This window comes from Cottoperca gobio, chromosome 12 (assembly GCF_900634415.1).
Source record: "Cottoperca gobio chromosome 12, fCotGob3.1, whole genome shotgun sequence".
NCBI lineage: Eukaryota > Metazoa > Chordata > Actinopteri > Perciformes > Bovichtidae > Cottoperca > Cottoperca gobio.
Genome location: NC_041366.1, coordinates 2,742,378 through 2,756,244, shown reverse-complemented (window position 1 = coordinate 2,756,244; position 13,867 = coordinate 2,742,378). Strand labels below are relative to the sequence as shown.

The following is a 13,867-nucleotide window of genomic DNA, read 5'->3' as shown; positions in this document are numbered from 1 at the left end:
GTTAGTTCTAGCATTAAGGCAAGGTTTTAGCTAGCTCGTTGGGTAGAGCAGTTTCTTTTGAGGGGAAGAACGTACATGTGGACACAGAAACACAAAGGATGTTGAAAGAAAGACTTAGTAAGTCACTCAGCAGCTACAAGGGAGAGTCTTTCCACCAGACAGGGCTGATGGGAAACTAGGTTCACGTCATCTTTTCTGACAAACAAGACCTCAAATTTAAGACCCAGATAAACATTTTTAGGCACCGAGCCTAAAAAGTCTTGTGAGCAGCTGAGGTTGTTGTGAATATTCAACATCTTTAAAAAAAGGAAGACTTAAAAGAGAATAAAAAATAAAAACACCATGGCCCAAAATAAAAATATTGATTAGGGTATAAGAGAAAGTCTTCAGGTGGACACCCTTCATTAAATTCATGCAACCCACTCGCATAAATACAATGCGCCAACTAAGAAGGAATCACATTTACAACTCAATAAAACTAACTATTATCCACTAATATAATAAGTAATATTGTCAATCTGGATAGAGATTATAATTTTGTCATCTGATTCAACTGGAAGGCACATCCATAAGGCTTGTGTGTGTGCAAAGCGTTCTGCATGGTTCTCTCCCAACATTTAAGGATAACAACAGGGTGATTATTGCTGCATCACAGACAAAACAACTGGTCCAATTTACGTTACAAGTATTATGACATCAACAATATTCCACATTATGAAAACAACAACGGGAACACTGTGCCTGACAGAAATCAAACTTTGACAAAAAATGAAATGAGGAAATTAGAGAAGAAACTATAACTAAAAGAGAAAAACTGGAGACATCTTGGAATAAATAGGAAGAAAGGAGCAGAGTGGGCAACCTTACAACAACCATCCCCACCCCAACACTCCTCCATCACTTGTAGGCTTTTAGACATCCAAGTGTGGATTAATCCACCGTGGAAAATAAATTTCTTCATTCCTTTTTGCTGGGAAACAACTTTAAATGAGACCATGCATGTGATGCTGGTTCATAAAAATACAATTGATTTGAGATTAATTGAGATCATTTGAGACAGTTTAAGGACATAAAGGGCCCAAATTCAATACAGTTTATAGCCTCTTACAGAAAGGACAAATAACTCGGCGTTGGCAACATTTTTGAACAATTGTCGAGAGGTTCATTAGAAGCATGTGCTTATCAACAGCAGCTAACAGAGTGCACTGAGCCAACGCGGCTGGCTGCTGTTAGTTGTTGGCACTTGCTGTGCGTGTCTACAAGAAGTTTGTACAAAGCTTCCTGCAGAGCTGCTGTTTGCCGTTTACTCTGCGATATCCTCCAGAGCAACAGAGGCTGAAACCATTTTCCTACCTGCAGCAGGTATTGTGCGCCCTGCCTCATGTCCTCTGCAAACACCGGCGTGTAGAAAGCCTTGGTCTCATTCTTCAGGAGCCAGCGCTGGTACCGCGCCTGGTCTGTGGCCAGATCTTTGAAGTTTGGCCTTCTGTAGCCCTGTGGACACACACAGAAAATATAACTAATCCCACAACCTTACATGGAATTCTGCATTTCCACGGTCAGTAATTACAGAATGCTTCTTTTATTCAGATCAACAAAGTCCTGCTCTGAATCTCCTCATCAGGTACTTTGTTTATTTCTGAAGAAAAGCGCTCACAAAGCGGCTCTTCAGCCAGGAAACTGTAATGCCATTAGCAGAGAGTGTTTACACCGTTTAACAGGCAGGAAGGTAGATCACAGCCACAGAGCTGCTGGACTGCACAGAGCCTGCATTCATCCAATCAAAATGGCCTTTCCTTTGTGAAGCAGTTATGCCTGGCAGGGGATTTGCGAAAGGCTTTTTACACCGTGTATACGAGAGTGGAACAAACACATCAACTGTATCCCCACTGATGTGCTCATTTCTGAGCTCCGAGGTGACGCACGGAGTTATACTGCGCCTGAGCAAAGACAGGTAAGAAATCACACAACTGTGATGATGCTTTCAAAACGGGAAAATTATCTTAAAATGAATAAACAATGAGATCCGTAGAGCAAGAACAGAACATATTGATCATTAGCTGGTTGCAGCAGCTGTTGGTCCTGATATAATCACAAGGAACCCTGGACAGCAGAGTCAGTATCTGCTAATATTACTTACTTACTTACTTTATATATTTATTTTTTTCGCTATTCACAGGGACGCTTTTTTAATTGAAATTGTGCAAATTCCCAGGCTTAACTTCCCTTGTTCTGCCCTCTGTAACTCTAGTTCAGCCTCTCACATAGCTACATGCCAGCTGCTGCGTCAGGAGGGTTAAAAAAAGAAAGAAAAATACTGATTTTTGTTTCATTAGCTTCAAATCAAACAGACATCCCTGATAAGGTTAATTACTTTGTGCTGTGTGACACATGTGCTTTCATCAATAATATCTTATATGTCTGAGTGGAGTCTCTGAAGCCACGGTGCTGCATGTTTTTAGATCATCCGTTTAATAGCCACTGAGTATCTACTCACCGTGCGAATATGACCACAGATCATCAGGCCTACGTTCTTGGTGAAGCTGTAGACCAGATCCAGAAGAGCTGGCCGAGAGTTGGGGTAACCCGTCATCACCAAACACTGGGGTCTGCAGTCACACACATCCAACAGCAAACATCAGCACGTGTCCCTTTCCATTGTATATATCAAATATTTCATCGTGACATGTGCAGCATGACCAGCTTTTAAATCTGCAGCCACTTTTTCGTCGGACCTTCACAGTGGCCTCTAGCCTCCTCAGCACAGGACAGAAAAGAAGCAGAGTAGCGCACATCAAAGCAAATATGTTAAGCACCATGGGATTTATTGGAGGCGGTGAGAGGAGACAAGAGGGCGCTCAGAGAAACACACGAGTCCTTCTGAAGACACAGAAGATCAGCTGCCTCTAAGCTCCTGCTCGGTGTGCTGCCATGGGAACATAATCACTAATACGTCCCCACAACATGTGCAAGCATTCAGAGAATGAACACAGGGGACATGCTGGATATAGAAATAATTATACCTGCTTTAGGTTTTATTCATATTGTAGTTACATCCTGTGAGGATACTAAAACATATGTGGTCTCCATCTCCGTACATGAGTCACATGGGACACAAATAGGTCTGGGTGATTCAGGGGAATCATATCTCCACATCTGTTGTTGTCCGTTACTGAATACAAGCACGCTGTGAGTCAAAACTAACAAAATACATTTTTCAACTTTACTCATGTTCGGCAATACAAAGCAACAGTGATTGCTTATTATGTGATGTTGTGTACATTTAACATTTCATGTTATTTTATATTAGCCATCTTATATCAATATTTAAAAATATCCTATTAATGTTCTAATAGTGATTTCAAAATTAAGTTCAAATTTTCTCCCCACAACACAAAACACTAAAGTGCTTATTCTGTGTTTTGATTGACTGAGCATTAGTGTGTGGTGCAGTGTAAACTATAAACCGTTTGACACGACGCCTCATTTCCCTGTGCGACATAACTTGATCATCTTTCAACCAACCTTTGAACATTTCTACTGACAGAAATGTGTCTTTACACTATTTTAATAAGGTCACGGTCTTTATTTAATACTGATGCATTGAGAAGTTGACACATTACATGGTAATGTTCCCCAAACTAAAGTATCAAAAAAGCAACTTTCTCAAATGATACGCGCAGCATACAATTTCAGGCAGCACCGCTGTATGTTTATGGAAGGAGCTGTGAGCCTCCAAATATTATTACATAAAGTCATACAACACCACCAAATATAGTAAGTAGGCCGTTCTATGGCAACATGGTCTGACGACAGCTTATTCATGAGGCTGTGGCTAATGTTTTAGCATGCTAACAGAGGTCTGTCTGATTATATTTCCTCTCATGGGATGCAGCCCAGTCCAACTCTAATGACAGTAACTACAGGTGTGTGCAGTCCGTAGGGGTGCTCCTTTGTGTTTTGTACCTGAAGTTCTTGATGTGGTCCTCCACTCCGCTGAGGTGCAGAGTGTGGGTCAGGGCCTGGTGGTAGGTCAGCGCCTGGGTCGAGGAGCCCCAGTTCACATCTGGAGAGGAGGACGCATGCAGGCAGAAACACACAGTGTGTTTACGGCTCGTCCTGCTGGGCCAAAGGCCGTGTGACCCATGTGGTGTTACAGGCAATGAGAAGGCCTCGCATGTGTGTGTAGCTGCATGTCAAACTGAGTGTGCACACAGGTGTGTGTTCAGAACTGCTTTGTGTTTGAAGAGGTGCACACATGTGTGTTGTGTAGCAGTGGGACGTATTCATTCACACTTTGTTCACTAGTTTTCACTTTAGTAAACAGAACAGTCCAACATTCTTGGAAATGCCACAGCAGACATTCTATACGTCCATTAAGACATGCAGCTCATTATCACACTTTGTATAACACCCCTTCAGACTGCTGAAGATAAACTACAAGGTTAACTTCTTTTTGTTCTGAAAACTAAAATGGCAGTTGGTCAAACTGAATCCTGGATTAAGCAGTTTTCTACAAAGTTCAGATAACCTAGTTTACCCTGATGGAGTATTGTGTGTTTAAAACAATATAGAGAGATTTGTTAGACATTTAGCTCATTATCAAAATATTTCATAGCACATCTTCAGCCTGATGTTAATGTTTTGGTTTATTTATAGTAGCCATCTTTTTTGTTTTGTTCTGAAAACTAATATGCTAGTTTAAAACCCTGTGTTATTTTAATTATATTATTATTTTTAGACAAGTGACATAAATAAATCATGATGATCAGACAGCCTTGGAGTCGTCAGACACTGTGTTTCACTTTAAGTCTTTAAAAAAGGTTTCATTTAATTCCATATAGAAAGACTTAAAAAATGAGTTCTTAAATGAGCATGCAACAAAATAACTAACAAGAATAATAAATAAAGTATCATACATCGTCATAATGACGCCACTTTTGTATCATGTTTTTATAATTATAGCATTTTACATTATTTGTATGGTATAAATGTTTGTTTGATGTGTGAAATCCATTCATTCTGTAAAGCAGAAATGTAACTCACCTGGCTTCTTGTAGCTGACGTAGATAAAAAGCCCCAGAACGATGACGTTGGTGAGCAGAGCAGCCCACCAGTTGATGACAAACATCACCACACAGCACAGGACGGCTCCAGCAAGAGAAACCCACATGTTGTAGTATTTGAAGCTGGGACGCCATCCTGCAGCACCAATGAAAACAAGTCACGACATTGCAACAACAAAAACACACTCAGAGTGCTCGACACGTACTGTTTCATAATGTTTGCAATATTAATAACTATGGTAAAGTGAGGAAATGCACTTCATGTTAAGGTTGAGTAGAGGTCAGGTTTGTCAAAGACTCCTTATTAAGTCAGACCTGTAATTAAAAAGACTAAACATCAGGAGCCACTGTGGTCATCCTCCTTGAAAGGAAACATTGTCTTCATTAACATGGTCTTAGTAAATGTTGCTGTTAAAGAGCATGGATACAGTTAAAGTTGAACATGTGCTTAGGTTAAAGAATGGGAGTTAGCAGGCTGAAGGTTATACCAGTTATTAGACACCACTTGTGTTTGCTGGGTACCACAGAAACTAGACTAGGAGGATTTTAGTGATGGGGAACAGTCAGACTGTGTGTGGTTACACAATGACAGAGTCTAAAACAAAGCACAGGACATAAAGGGTACATTGATGGTGCTGCGCCTCTGTGTGTCCCGAGTAAGGGAGAGAACACCAAATGAGCAGAATAGTTTGTGGCTGCAGAGGCAGTACAATCCACAAGTCGACGTCTGTATTACAGCTTGCCTCTAATTTAGTTGTGTACCATTTAAGTCCATGTAATTATATGACCTGCCTGCAGGAAATAGAAGCAGATAAAGAATCTGTACCTGGAGTTCTGCTAGAGCTTTGGTATTGTGGGGGGAAAAAGCACACAACTCAATATATAAAAGAAAGCATATACATTTCATTCAGCTATTCTCTACAAGCTAAAGGGCCAGTTCACACAAATTAGAAAAAAACTTGAATATTTTCTCACATACCCCACCATGCAGATGGATTTCACAGTCTGTGTCTGAGATTACAGCTTCCAATGATTTCCAGAAACAATCTCATTTGAATCTAGTATTGAATCCCCTTATCTAACCAAATATGTTCTAATCCATTATCTAATCTTTTGATGTCTATAATAAGGATTTAGTTAAGATCTAGAATCATTAGCTTTGAGTGTCATTAATGTTGACTCCTACACCTTTCTGTTCACCAGCTACCTATACAATACTACATGTCCTGATTCAGAACATTACATTTATAATATTAACATATTGATATGACAACTGAAGTAGACGTGATGCAATCAGCTAGAAACAGTCCATGAACCATCACAGAGCCTCGCTGGCAAAGAGCACAATAACCAGACGACAGACGTTTGACCCGAGGTAATCCCTCCAGCAGCTGAAGTGACGGCCAGAAGCCTGAGAAATGTACAAAACCTCAGCGTTTTGTACATTTCTATTCGTAGTAACTGTTACTGGAAAAAGTGGGCGATTTAAGTTCTTCTTTTTTCCAACTCTACATGCATCACAAACTAAATTCCATTGGAGGCAGATATCTCAAAACGTGGACAAACAAAACCAAATGTTTTATATCCTTGGAGCTACCCGAGAATGCCTTTTTCGGTATTTTGGTGAACTGACCCTTTAAGAACAAATAACTAGATCTAGCATTTTGCACACTGTACAACATCACCTGTGAAATACTGATATATTCAGATATTTCTATGTAGTTGTAGGAGAGCAGAGATCCTCAGGTGTAAACTGATGCGACTACATTGTCCCGATGCGTCGGTCATTAAACAGCAGGGCCAGACTAAACAACAGCACTGAAACTATGTACTCTTTGTTCCAACACAAGTCTTACTCATAATCACGACATTTGTCTCGGGGTTGGCGTATTTGGGAAACATCATCTTGATGAACCTGATAATAAATATCTGAAGTTGATTACTGCTCTGAGATTTTGTATCATTTTGACAAAAAAGAAAATGCAAACATACAAATCTTGATTGTTGGACAGCTGACGATGAGAACAAGTGAACTTCCAGTCGAGATTTGTCAGCTTTTTAAAAAACTACCAACAAACTATGTGAACCTGAAACTCTCTAACCCTTTGTTTAGACGGTTTAATGAAGAGGTCATTTGTAATTTCCTCGCAAATTTAATGACAAACAAACAGTAGTTTGGAATTATGTTGTTTATATGGTATGATCATTTTTAAAAGGAACTTTAATTGATCGTAAAATTGTTACAACCAAAAGGTCATTTATGGAATATTATATATTATTATTGACTATATTATATACATTTCCATAACTCTCTAGCTTATGTACACCAAACTACAATGGCGGGTCACACCAGTATTTTAAACCACTACATTCTGAAATGAAAGCACTTGATTCCAATGAAATGACCAGTCAGCGGACCGGCTCGCTGAGTTTAACTTTAGTTAACGAACAGCAAACTGTTTTCACATCGCTGACCTTTGAGGAAACTAAGAGCCAGAGAGTCTAAAGCAGGAGAAGCTGTCGTAGCCTAGTAGTCTAGTATCTATTGAATTAACTAGTGGTCAGCAGTAGTTTGCCATGAGTAGCCAATACATCACCACATTTACTGCCTACTTTTAACCTGCCTTCTCTTGTTCTGACATTTCATTTTAATGGATAGTTCAACATCCGGCCATATGACAACAGTATACTGTAAGTTGTTCATGTGACTGCAACTGCAGTACGCCTTGAAAACACACATGTCAGTCTAGGATAGGATCTGGCTTGCGAGCTGGAAAAGACTTGCTCTAAGCTCTTAGAGCAGTTAGACGTCCTGAGCTGGAGAGTGCTTCACAGTAATTCCTTTTCAAACCGCATCACGATCATTGTTTAACACCATATGACTCGTGACTGTAAAGACAAGTAATGACAACCTCCAACGATACGTTTCTCTGTAGCCTTAACTTCTGGATCTAGCACATTTAACTGCTTTGTTGATCTTACCTGGGGAGTTAGCCAGTGAGGCATGGAACACAGAAAAGTTGATCAAGGCATAGGACGCCAAGAAGAAGTTGGAGATGATGGGGGCAATTACGTTCAACTGAGCTGCAAGAAGAAAAACATACAAAACAGTCAGCTGAGAATGAGCCAAAACTCAAGTTTCATGTCCTCTAGTTTAGCAAAACTAATGGCTTCTAAGTGGATTTAAATGAGACATTCTGGAAGAAGACGTTGTTTACCCTGCTGCCATCAAGAACTCAGTGCAACAGTGCATAAGTCCGTTCATTAGTTACAGTTACACAATCAAATACTAGGGTCCAGTGCAAAATATATCAATCAATAACATTGCCTTCAAATTAGGTAGAAGATACTCATGACTCCTAATGTTTCTCGTGCGCTGACATTTCCTCTAGGGCAACAGTCAGTATAAAAAAAATGTCTCCTTGACCAGAACTTGGGTCAGAACTACTGCTCATCTGCACCTCAGGGTGAATCCTGGTGGACTTGATCACCACAACCAGTGGCATTGGAAGAACCTTAATATTTTCTCAGTCTGCTTAACAATAAGGTCTCTAAGAACAGTCAAATCAATAATGCTTTATTCTAGAGGTCCATAATTATATAATATTTCACATTTTTGTAGAAGGTTTTCAGAAAAGAACTACTGTATGTAATTTGGTACTGATTATATGCAGAATATTGGACATCCTTGAAATTATTAGTCCATTCAAACCATTCATTGTTTTTACATTTTTACATATCATTAATGAATATTGCAGCCCCTAGATTTGTAATAGTCTTTTGCCTGTCACAGTACAAATGAGTAGTGTGTGCAGCCGTACCGATGAGGATGAAGGCCAGAGCGATAACGAAGGTCAGGATGTAGCCTCGGAGGGGCTCGTTGTTCTTGCCATAGCCTTTGGCGAACATGGCCAGGCCGGGGTAGATGTTGTCCTTACATAAAGCCTGTGGAAATATACAACATCATGTAACGTTAGAGTTTTAATTGTTCATAATCAAAAACTTCTAAATTAACTAAATTGCTGGCAGTTTATTAGTGTAACTCATAAGATGCCTTGATGCACTTTGGGTCGGATCTTACCTGAAAAACTTTAGGTGCACTGACTAACGAGGCCAGAGCTGAGGACAGAGTGGCAGAGAAGATTCCAGCAGTGATGATGGGCCCAAAGCCAGAAACCATGCTCATCACCTGAACCAAAGAGTAAATGTAGATTCAATGGTTTAACTTTTGCAACCAACAAACACTCTAGTATTGTAACCCCCGTCTCCAAATGTTCCTAATGAAGGAACCCGGTGGAAACCTGGCTAAAGACTTCAAACCTCATCTTCTGTTAGAGCTGCTTCATACCTGGAAGTCATTCTGGAGTCCAAAGTTGCAGCTCTCTGTGTCGCTCCTACACGTAGAGAAGTCATAGCCAAATTTGCAGGCAGCATCAGTGCAGTTCGCCATGAACTGAGAACTGACGGTGTCATTCACATTTCCACTGGCGTCTCTCACGATACAGGAGCCTGGTGTGACATGAACACTCCGTTAGGAAATGTCCTTCACCTAAAGTGCAGATTCTTAAAGCCACAGACTATATCACATATAACAGGTACTACTGCACCTGTTGAAACAGCAACACCCAGGTAGACTATTCCTGTGACCACTATGGCCAGAAGGGTTCCTCTGGGAATGGCCAACTGTGGGTCCTGCAACAGACAACACAAGCGTTTGAATTCTTATCAATAAAGGGCTTTTACATGAGGTCAGCAATCCTCTGACTGCCAAACTCAATCTACACAGACAGTTTGCTTGGTTTGACAGCTTTAGTCAAATAAATTCCATCAGGGTAAACCCCTTTAGATATGTCCTCTCCGTTTCAGAATTACTTACAGCCAGGTCTCCTGAAATGTTGGCTCCGGCCAGAATACCAGTGGCTGCAGGGAAGAAGATGGAGAAGACGGAGAAGAACGTCTCGCCTCGGAAGTCAGGACCCATGTTCTCCCACATGATTGTACCTGATAGAAAATAGAGTTTCAGACCTCAACGTCAGCTGACAGAGCCTTAAGTGCCAACACTGCCTCAGAGTTAGCAGCTCGTACACATGCTAATCATGCTTTTAAAAGGTTTCACTTGAAGACAATCAGTGTGGTCATACCGTCATAGCCAAAGAAGCCCACAGATTCCTTCGACTTGACAGGAATGAAGGTTCCGATGAAGTAGTTAATGATGGCTGCGATGAGGACAATGAGCAAGAATATCTGGGCCTACAGAGAAGAAAATAACCAATTCATTAGTCACAACGGATCTCTTGAACCAATATGAATGAATCATAGTGCGTCTTGAGTCTGATAGAGCTTTCTTAAAGTCTGTCGGAATGTTCATCGGGGCTTAGACGTGAGTAGGGTTGGGTATCGTTTGAGTTTTAAGGATTAATATGCCGGTTCCAGTTCTGCTTTTTGATTTTGATTCTTTGAGGGATTCAAAACAGGTCACATTCATATGATTTTTGGAGCCTGTAAATTAATTTGAAATAGTTTAATTTGGTTGCGTTATTAAATATTATGATTCAATAATAATAATAATAATAATAATAATAATAATAATATGTTCATATTTATTTATTTATTCAAAAGCTGGTTCTGATTGATCCAATTTTAGATGTAAAAATTGTAACCCTGTAACTGCTGAAGTGACACAGACGGGGTCCAACATACGTTGGCCAGTAAACATCAGCCAGTTGGCCTGATCCCGTCACTTTTAGCAAAAATATAAACAAAAATAATTTGCTCTACAAGCGATGTGACTTCGCTCTGCTCCGCCTGTCTGTCTCACAGTCCTGGGGGAGTGAGTAAAGCGCGACAAGCGGGTTTGTTTACTTCATAGATGAAAAGCCGGTCAATATAAAGAACACACGACTGGATTGACAATGACGAATGTTATTGTGCAAACAGCTGTTTCAGAACAGAGGAGAAAAGGCGCACGACAATCATCGAGACTTGTTTGCTCGCAACTCTTCTTAATCTTCCCATGTCGAGACAAAACAAAGTATCGCTTTGCGTAGCGTCATCCGGTCCAAAGAGTGTGCCGTGAAGCGGTTTAGGAACCGGTAAGCAGAACTAAATCTTTGTTTGTTTTATAGGTATCTGGTTCTGGGCATTTTGAATTTGGTTGTAATTTGGAATGGAGTTTAGGTTACCAACACTAGACTTGAGCAGTTTAAGTTAGACGTCAGCGGGTCAGAGATGGGATCCTGCTCGTACCTTGGCCTCCCATTCCATTCCTGCCACAGAGATGCCCAGGAGAAGGATCACTGTGATGGTGCCGATGATACGAACATCATTGAGTTCATCAGTCATAATGGCATCTACACCCTGAGAAACCACACATGGAGTTGTTAAAGAGTAAAACAATAAATACTGATGCCTAAAGTTATTTTTACTTACTTTACAAAGGTTTAGACACAATGTGTGTGCATATGTGTGTGTGTGTGTGTGTGTGTGTGTGTGTCCAATGAAGCTCACAAATGCTCACAAATTAAATTACAATTTGAAATGTTTAACCTGGATCTCTAGGTTATACAGGAATATTTGTCTGAATAGTACAAAGACCTCCACAAAGCAATCAAATGTTATTGTGTCATTATTTTGTGCTGGAGGAGCACTTCAACCCACAAAATCAAAAAAGCCCTCCAGCTGCGTGTAGATTTAGTTCTTATGACAACAATATCTTGACAACATATCACCAATCTAAGCGCCGTTGTATGATGGACTAGAATCGTCCCTCTGCTTCTGAAAAGCGGAGAGATTTTTCAAAACAATAGTCAGGTGCCAATATGAGCACTGAAACAGATGTTGCTAGCTGTAATCATCCCTCCTGTTCATATTGGCCTTGAAGAGATCAACAGGTCCCCAGTCCTCCTTTGTGCAAAAATACATTGCAGAGTTTATCTGAAGATAATATGAGGCTTCAGTAGTCTGAATCCATCAAATCAAGTGAGTATCTTCCAAAGTTAGTCTTTCTGGTACAGAATTCACTCTGTGTTTCTGTGCCGAGCTGCTGTGAAGGGACAGGAATCGGCTCCAGCCCCCCGTGGCCCCAAAGGATAATAATGGACGGACGGATGGATGAAGGGCGAATAAACAATGTTGGTATTAGTTAACTTGGCTAAACTAAAAAATGGAGTCGTATTGCTACCCATTCTCTCTCGGTGCACAGCAGCAAGCCGTCAGTCTGCAGGGCTTGGGAAAGGTCAGGTATGCTCAGATGAAGCCCGGAGAGTCAAACTTGTTGAAATGCACCAACAAGACAAGAGGCGCAGTAGTAACACCAACCTAAAGCACCATTAGGCACAAAGAGACTTACAGCAAGAAGTTCCACAACAGTTTCAGCAAAGCCCACCACATACATGGCTACAGCCACTGCATTGGCAAAGGCAAAGATCAGACCAATAGAACCTCCAAACTCTGGGCCCAGACTCCTCGAAATCAAGTAATATGCTCCACCTGGAAATAAGACAATAGACAAGACGTTAGTAAAAGTTAACCGTTGTGAAAACTTGGAACAAATTTGAATTAAACTCATAGTATAGATTTCTTATTCTTTTATTGGCTATATGTATACTGTATTATTTATACATACAGTAGGATGATATTGCATAAATATGGCAGACTAACAGTAAAAGTGACTCCGCCCACACAAGGCAATATTTTTACATAATGTAACCATGGCAAAAAAAACAACTGTACTGTAACAACCCTCAACTAATATCTGCTTTGACATTTCATTCATCTCTTATCTCACTGAAACACACAAAGAGAGCTCAGCTGAAAGTAACTTATTAATTACCCTCAATGACTCCAACGTCTTACATTTCGACTGTGACTGTAGCAGGAATGCCAGGGACAAACCTAACATCTAAATGAGGCCCCTGTGCAAACCCTCCCTGAAAGTCAAGATAATGAAGGAATAGAGAAGAAAGCAGGTGCTAAGAGGGCAGCTAATATGGGATGTGCTAGTGTAATGTTGAGATAAGTGGCTGTGCTTGGACTGGAAGGCTGTGTTAACACTGACATGCAGTGCATAAAAAAAAAGGCTGTAGTCAAGCAAACTAGGTGAACCAGGCTCAACTTTGGCTGCAAAGCCATGTGAGGTCCTCCAGCAAGGCGCTGTGTTGGCCAATCAAATGCATGTAAGACAAAATTCCTGGTAGATTACTCTGTAGGGTGACCAGGGTAATACTACTATTGACCTAATCTGATTGACAGCACAATAAATAAACCCCCTGGCAAAGCCTGAAACACATGGAGCTCTTACTCACAGCAGCACCAGAGCACCTGGAACATTCTGTCCTCGGACGCTTAATGTCCGCTTGTGTTCATGTTGCTTCCAGTGCTGCTGGAAACTAAACCATGATTCTAATTTACACCAAACAATCCCAATTCAAGGTCCACATCCTCGCCGCTTCCTGAGCTTTCGAGCGCGTTACACGGATGACACAGGCTCCTGGAGATAAATCTGTTGATCTGTGAGCTCAGTAGCTGTTGTGATTTAGGACTTGTCTGTGTCAGAGTGAACTCCCTCTGCTGATGAGGACCATGTAATGAGGATGAAAGCTAATCAGTGCACCTTGAGTCAACGATGAACTGTGTGCTTAGTCGATTTCCTTTAACACGTCGTGCCCCTTCCTCAGAGTCCGAGTACAGTTTAAAGAGCTGCCACTGCTTCTGTTCACTTCAACATGAAGTGTTGCACACTGTCCTCTCATCTGACTCATAATGCTACATTGTGATGGATAACTGATGCTGCTTCATATCAC

The 13,867-nt window shown here is 40.8% G+C and overlaps 1 protein-coding gene across 1 annotated transcript in view; it reads right to left on the bottom strand.

The window, feature by feature from the left end:
- Positions 1–30: 30 nt before the first annotated feature.
- slc12a2 (solute carrier family 12 member 2) overlaps positions 31–13,867 on the bottom strand; it is a 38,304-nt gene continuing 24,467 nt past the window's right edge. The window contains exons 5-18 of the mRNA XM_029445133.1: positions 12,415–12,554; positions 11,313–11,423; positions 10,208–10,316; positions 9,943–10,067; positions 9,674–9,758; positions 9,415–9,575; positions 9,148–9,255; positions 8,888–9,011; positions 8,049–8,150; positions 5,047–5,202; positions 3,967–4,066; positions 2,498–2,609; positions 1,354–1,494; positions 31–54 (exon numbers count right to left, since the gene is read on the bottom strand). Coding sequence (XP_029300993.1) covers positions 31–54; positions 1,354–1,494; positions 2,498–2,609; positions 3,967–4,066; positions 5,047–5,202; positions 8,049–8,150; positions 8,888–9,011; positions 9,148–9,255; positions 9,415–9,575; positions 9,674–9,758; positions 9,943–10,067; positions 10,208–10,316; positions 11,313–11,423; positions 12,415–12,554 — 1,598 coding nt within the window. The remainder of the gene's footprint in view (positions 55–1,353; positions 1,495–2,497; positions 2,610–3,966; positions 4,067–5,046; positions 5,203–8,048; positions 8,151–8,887; positions 9,012–9,147; positions 9,256–9,414; positions 9,576–9,673; positions 9,759–9,942; positions 10,068–10,207; positions 10,317–11,312; positions 11,424–12,414; positions 12,555–13,867) is intronic.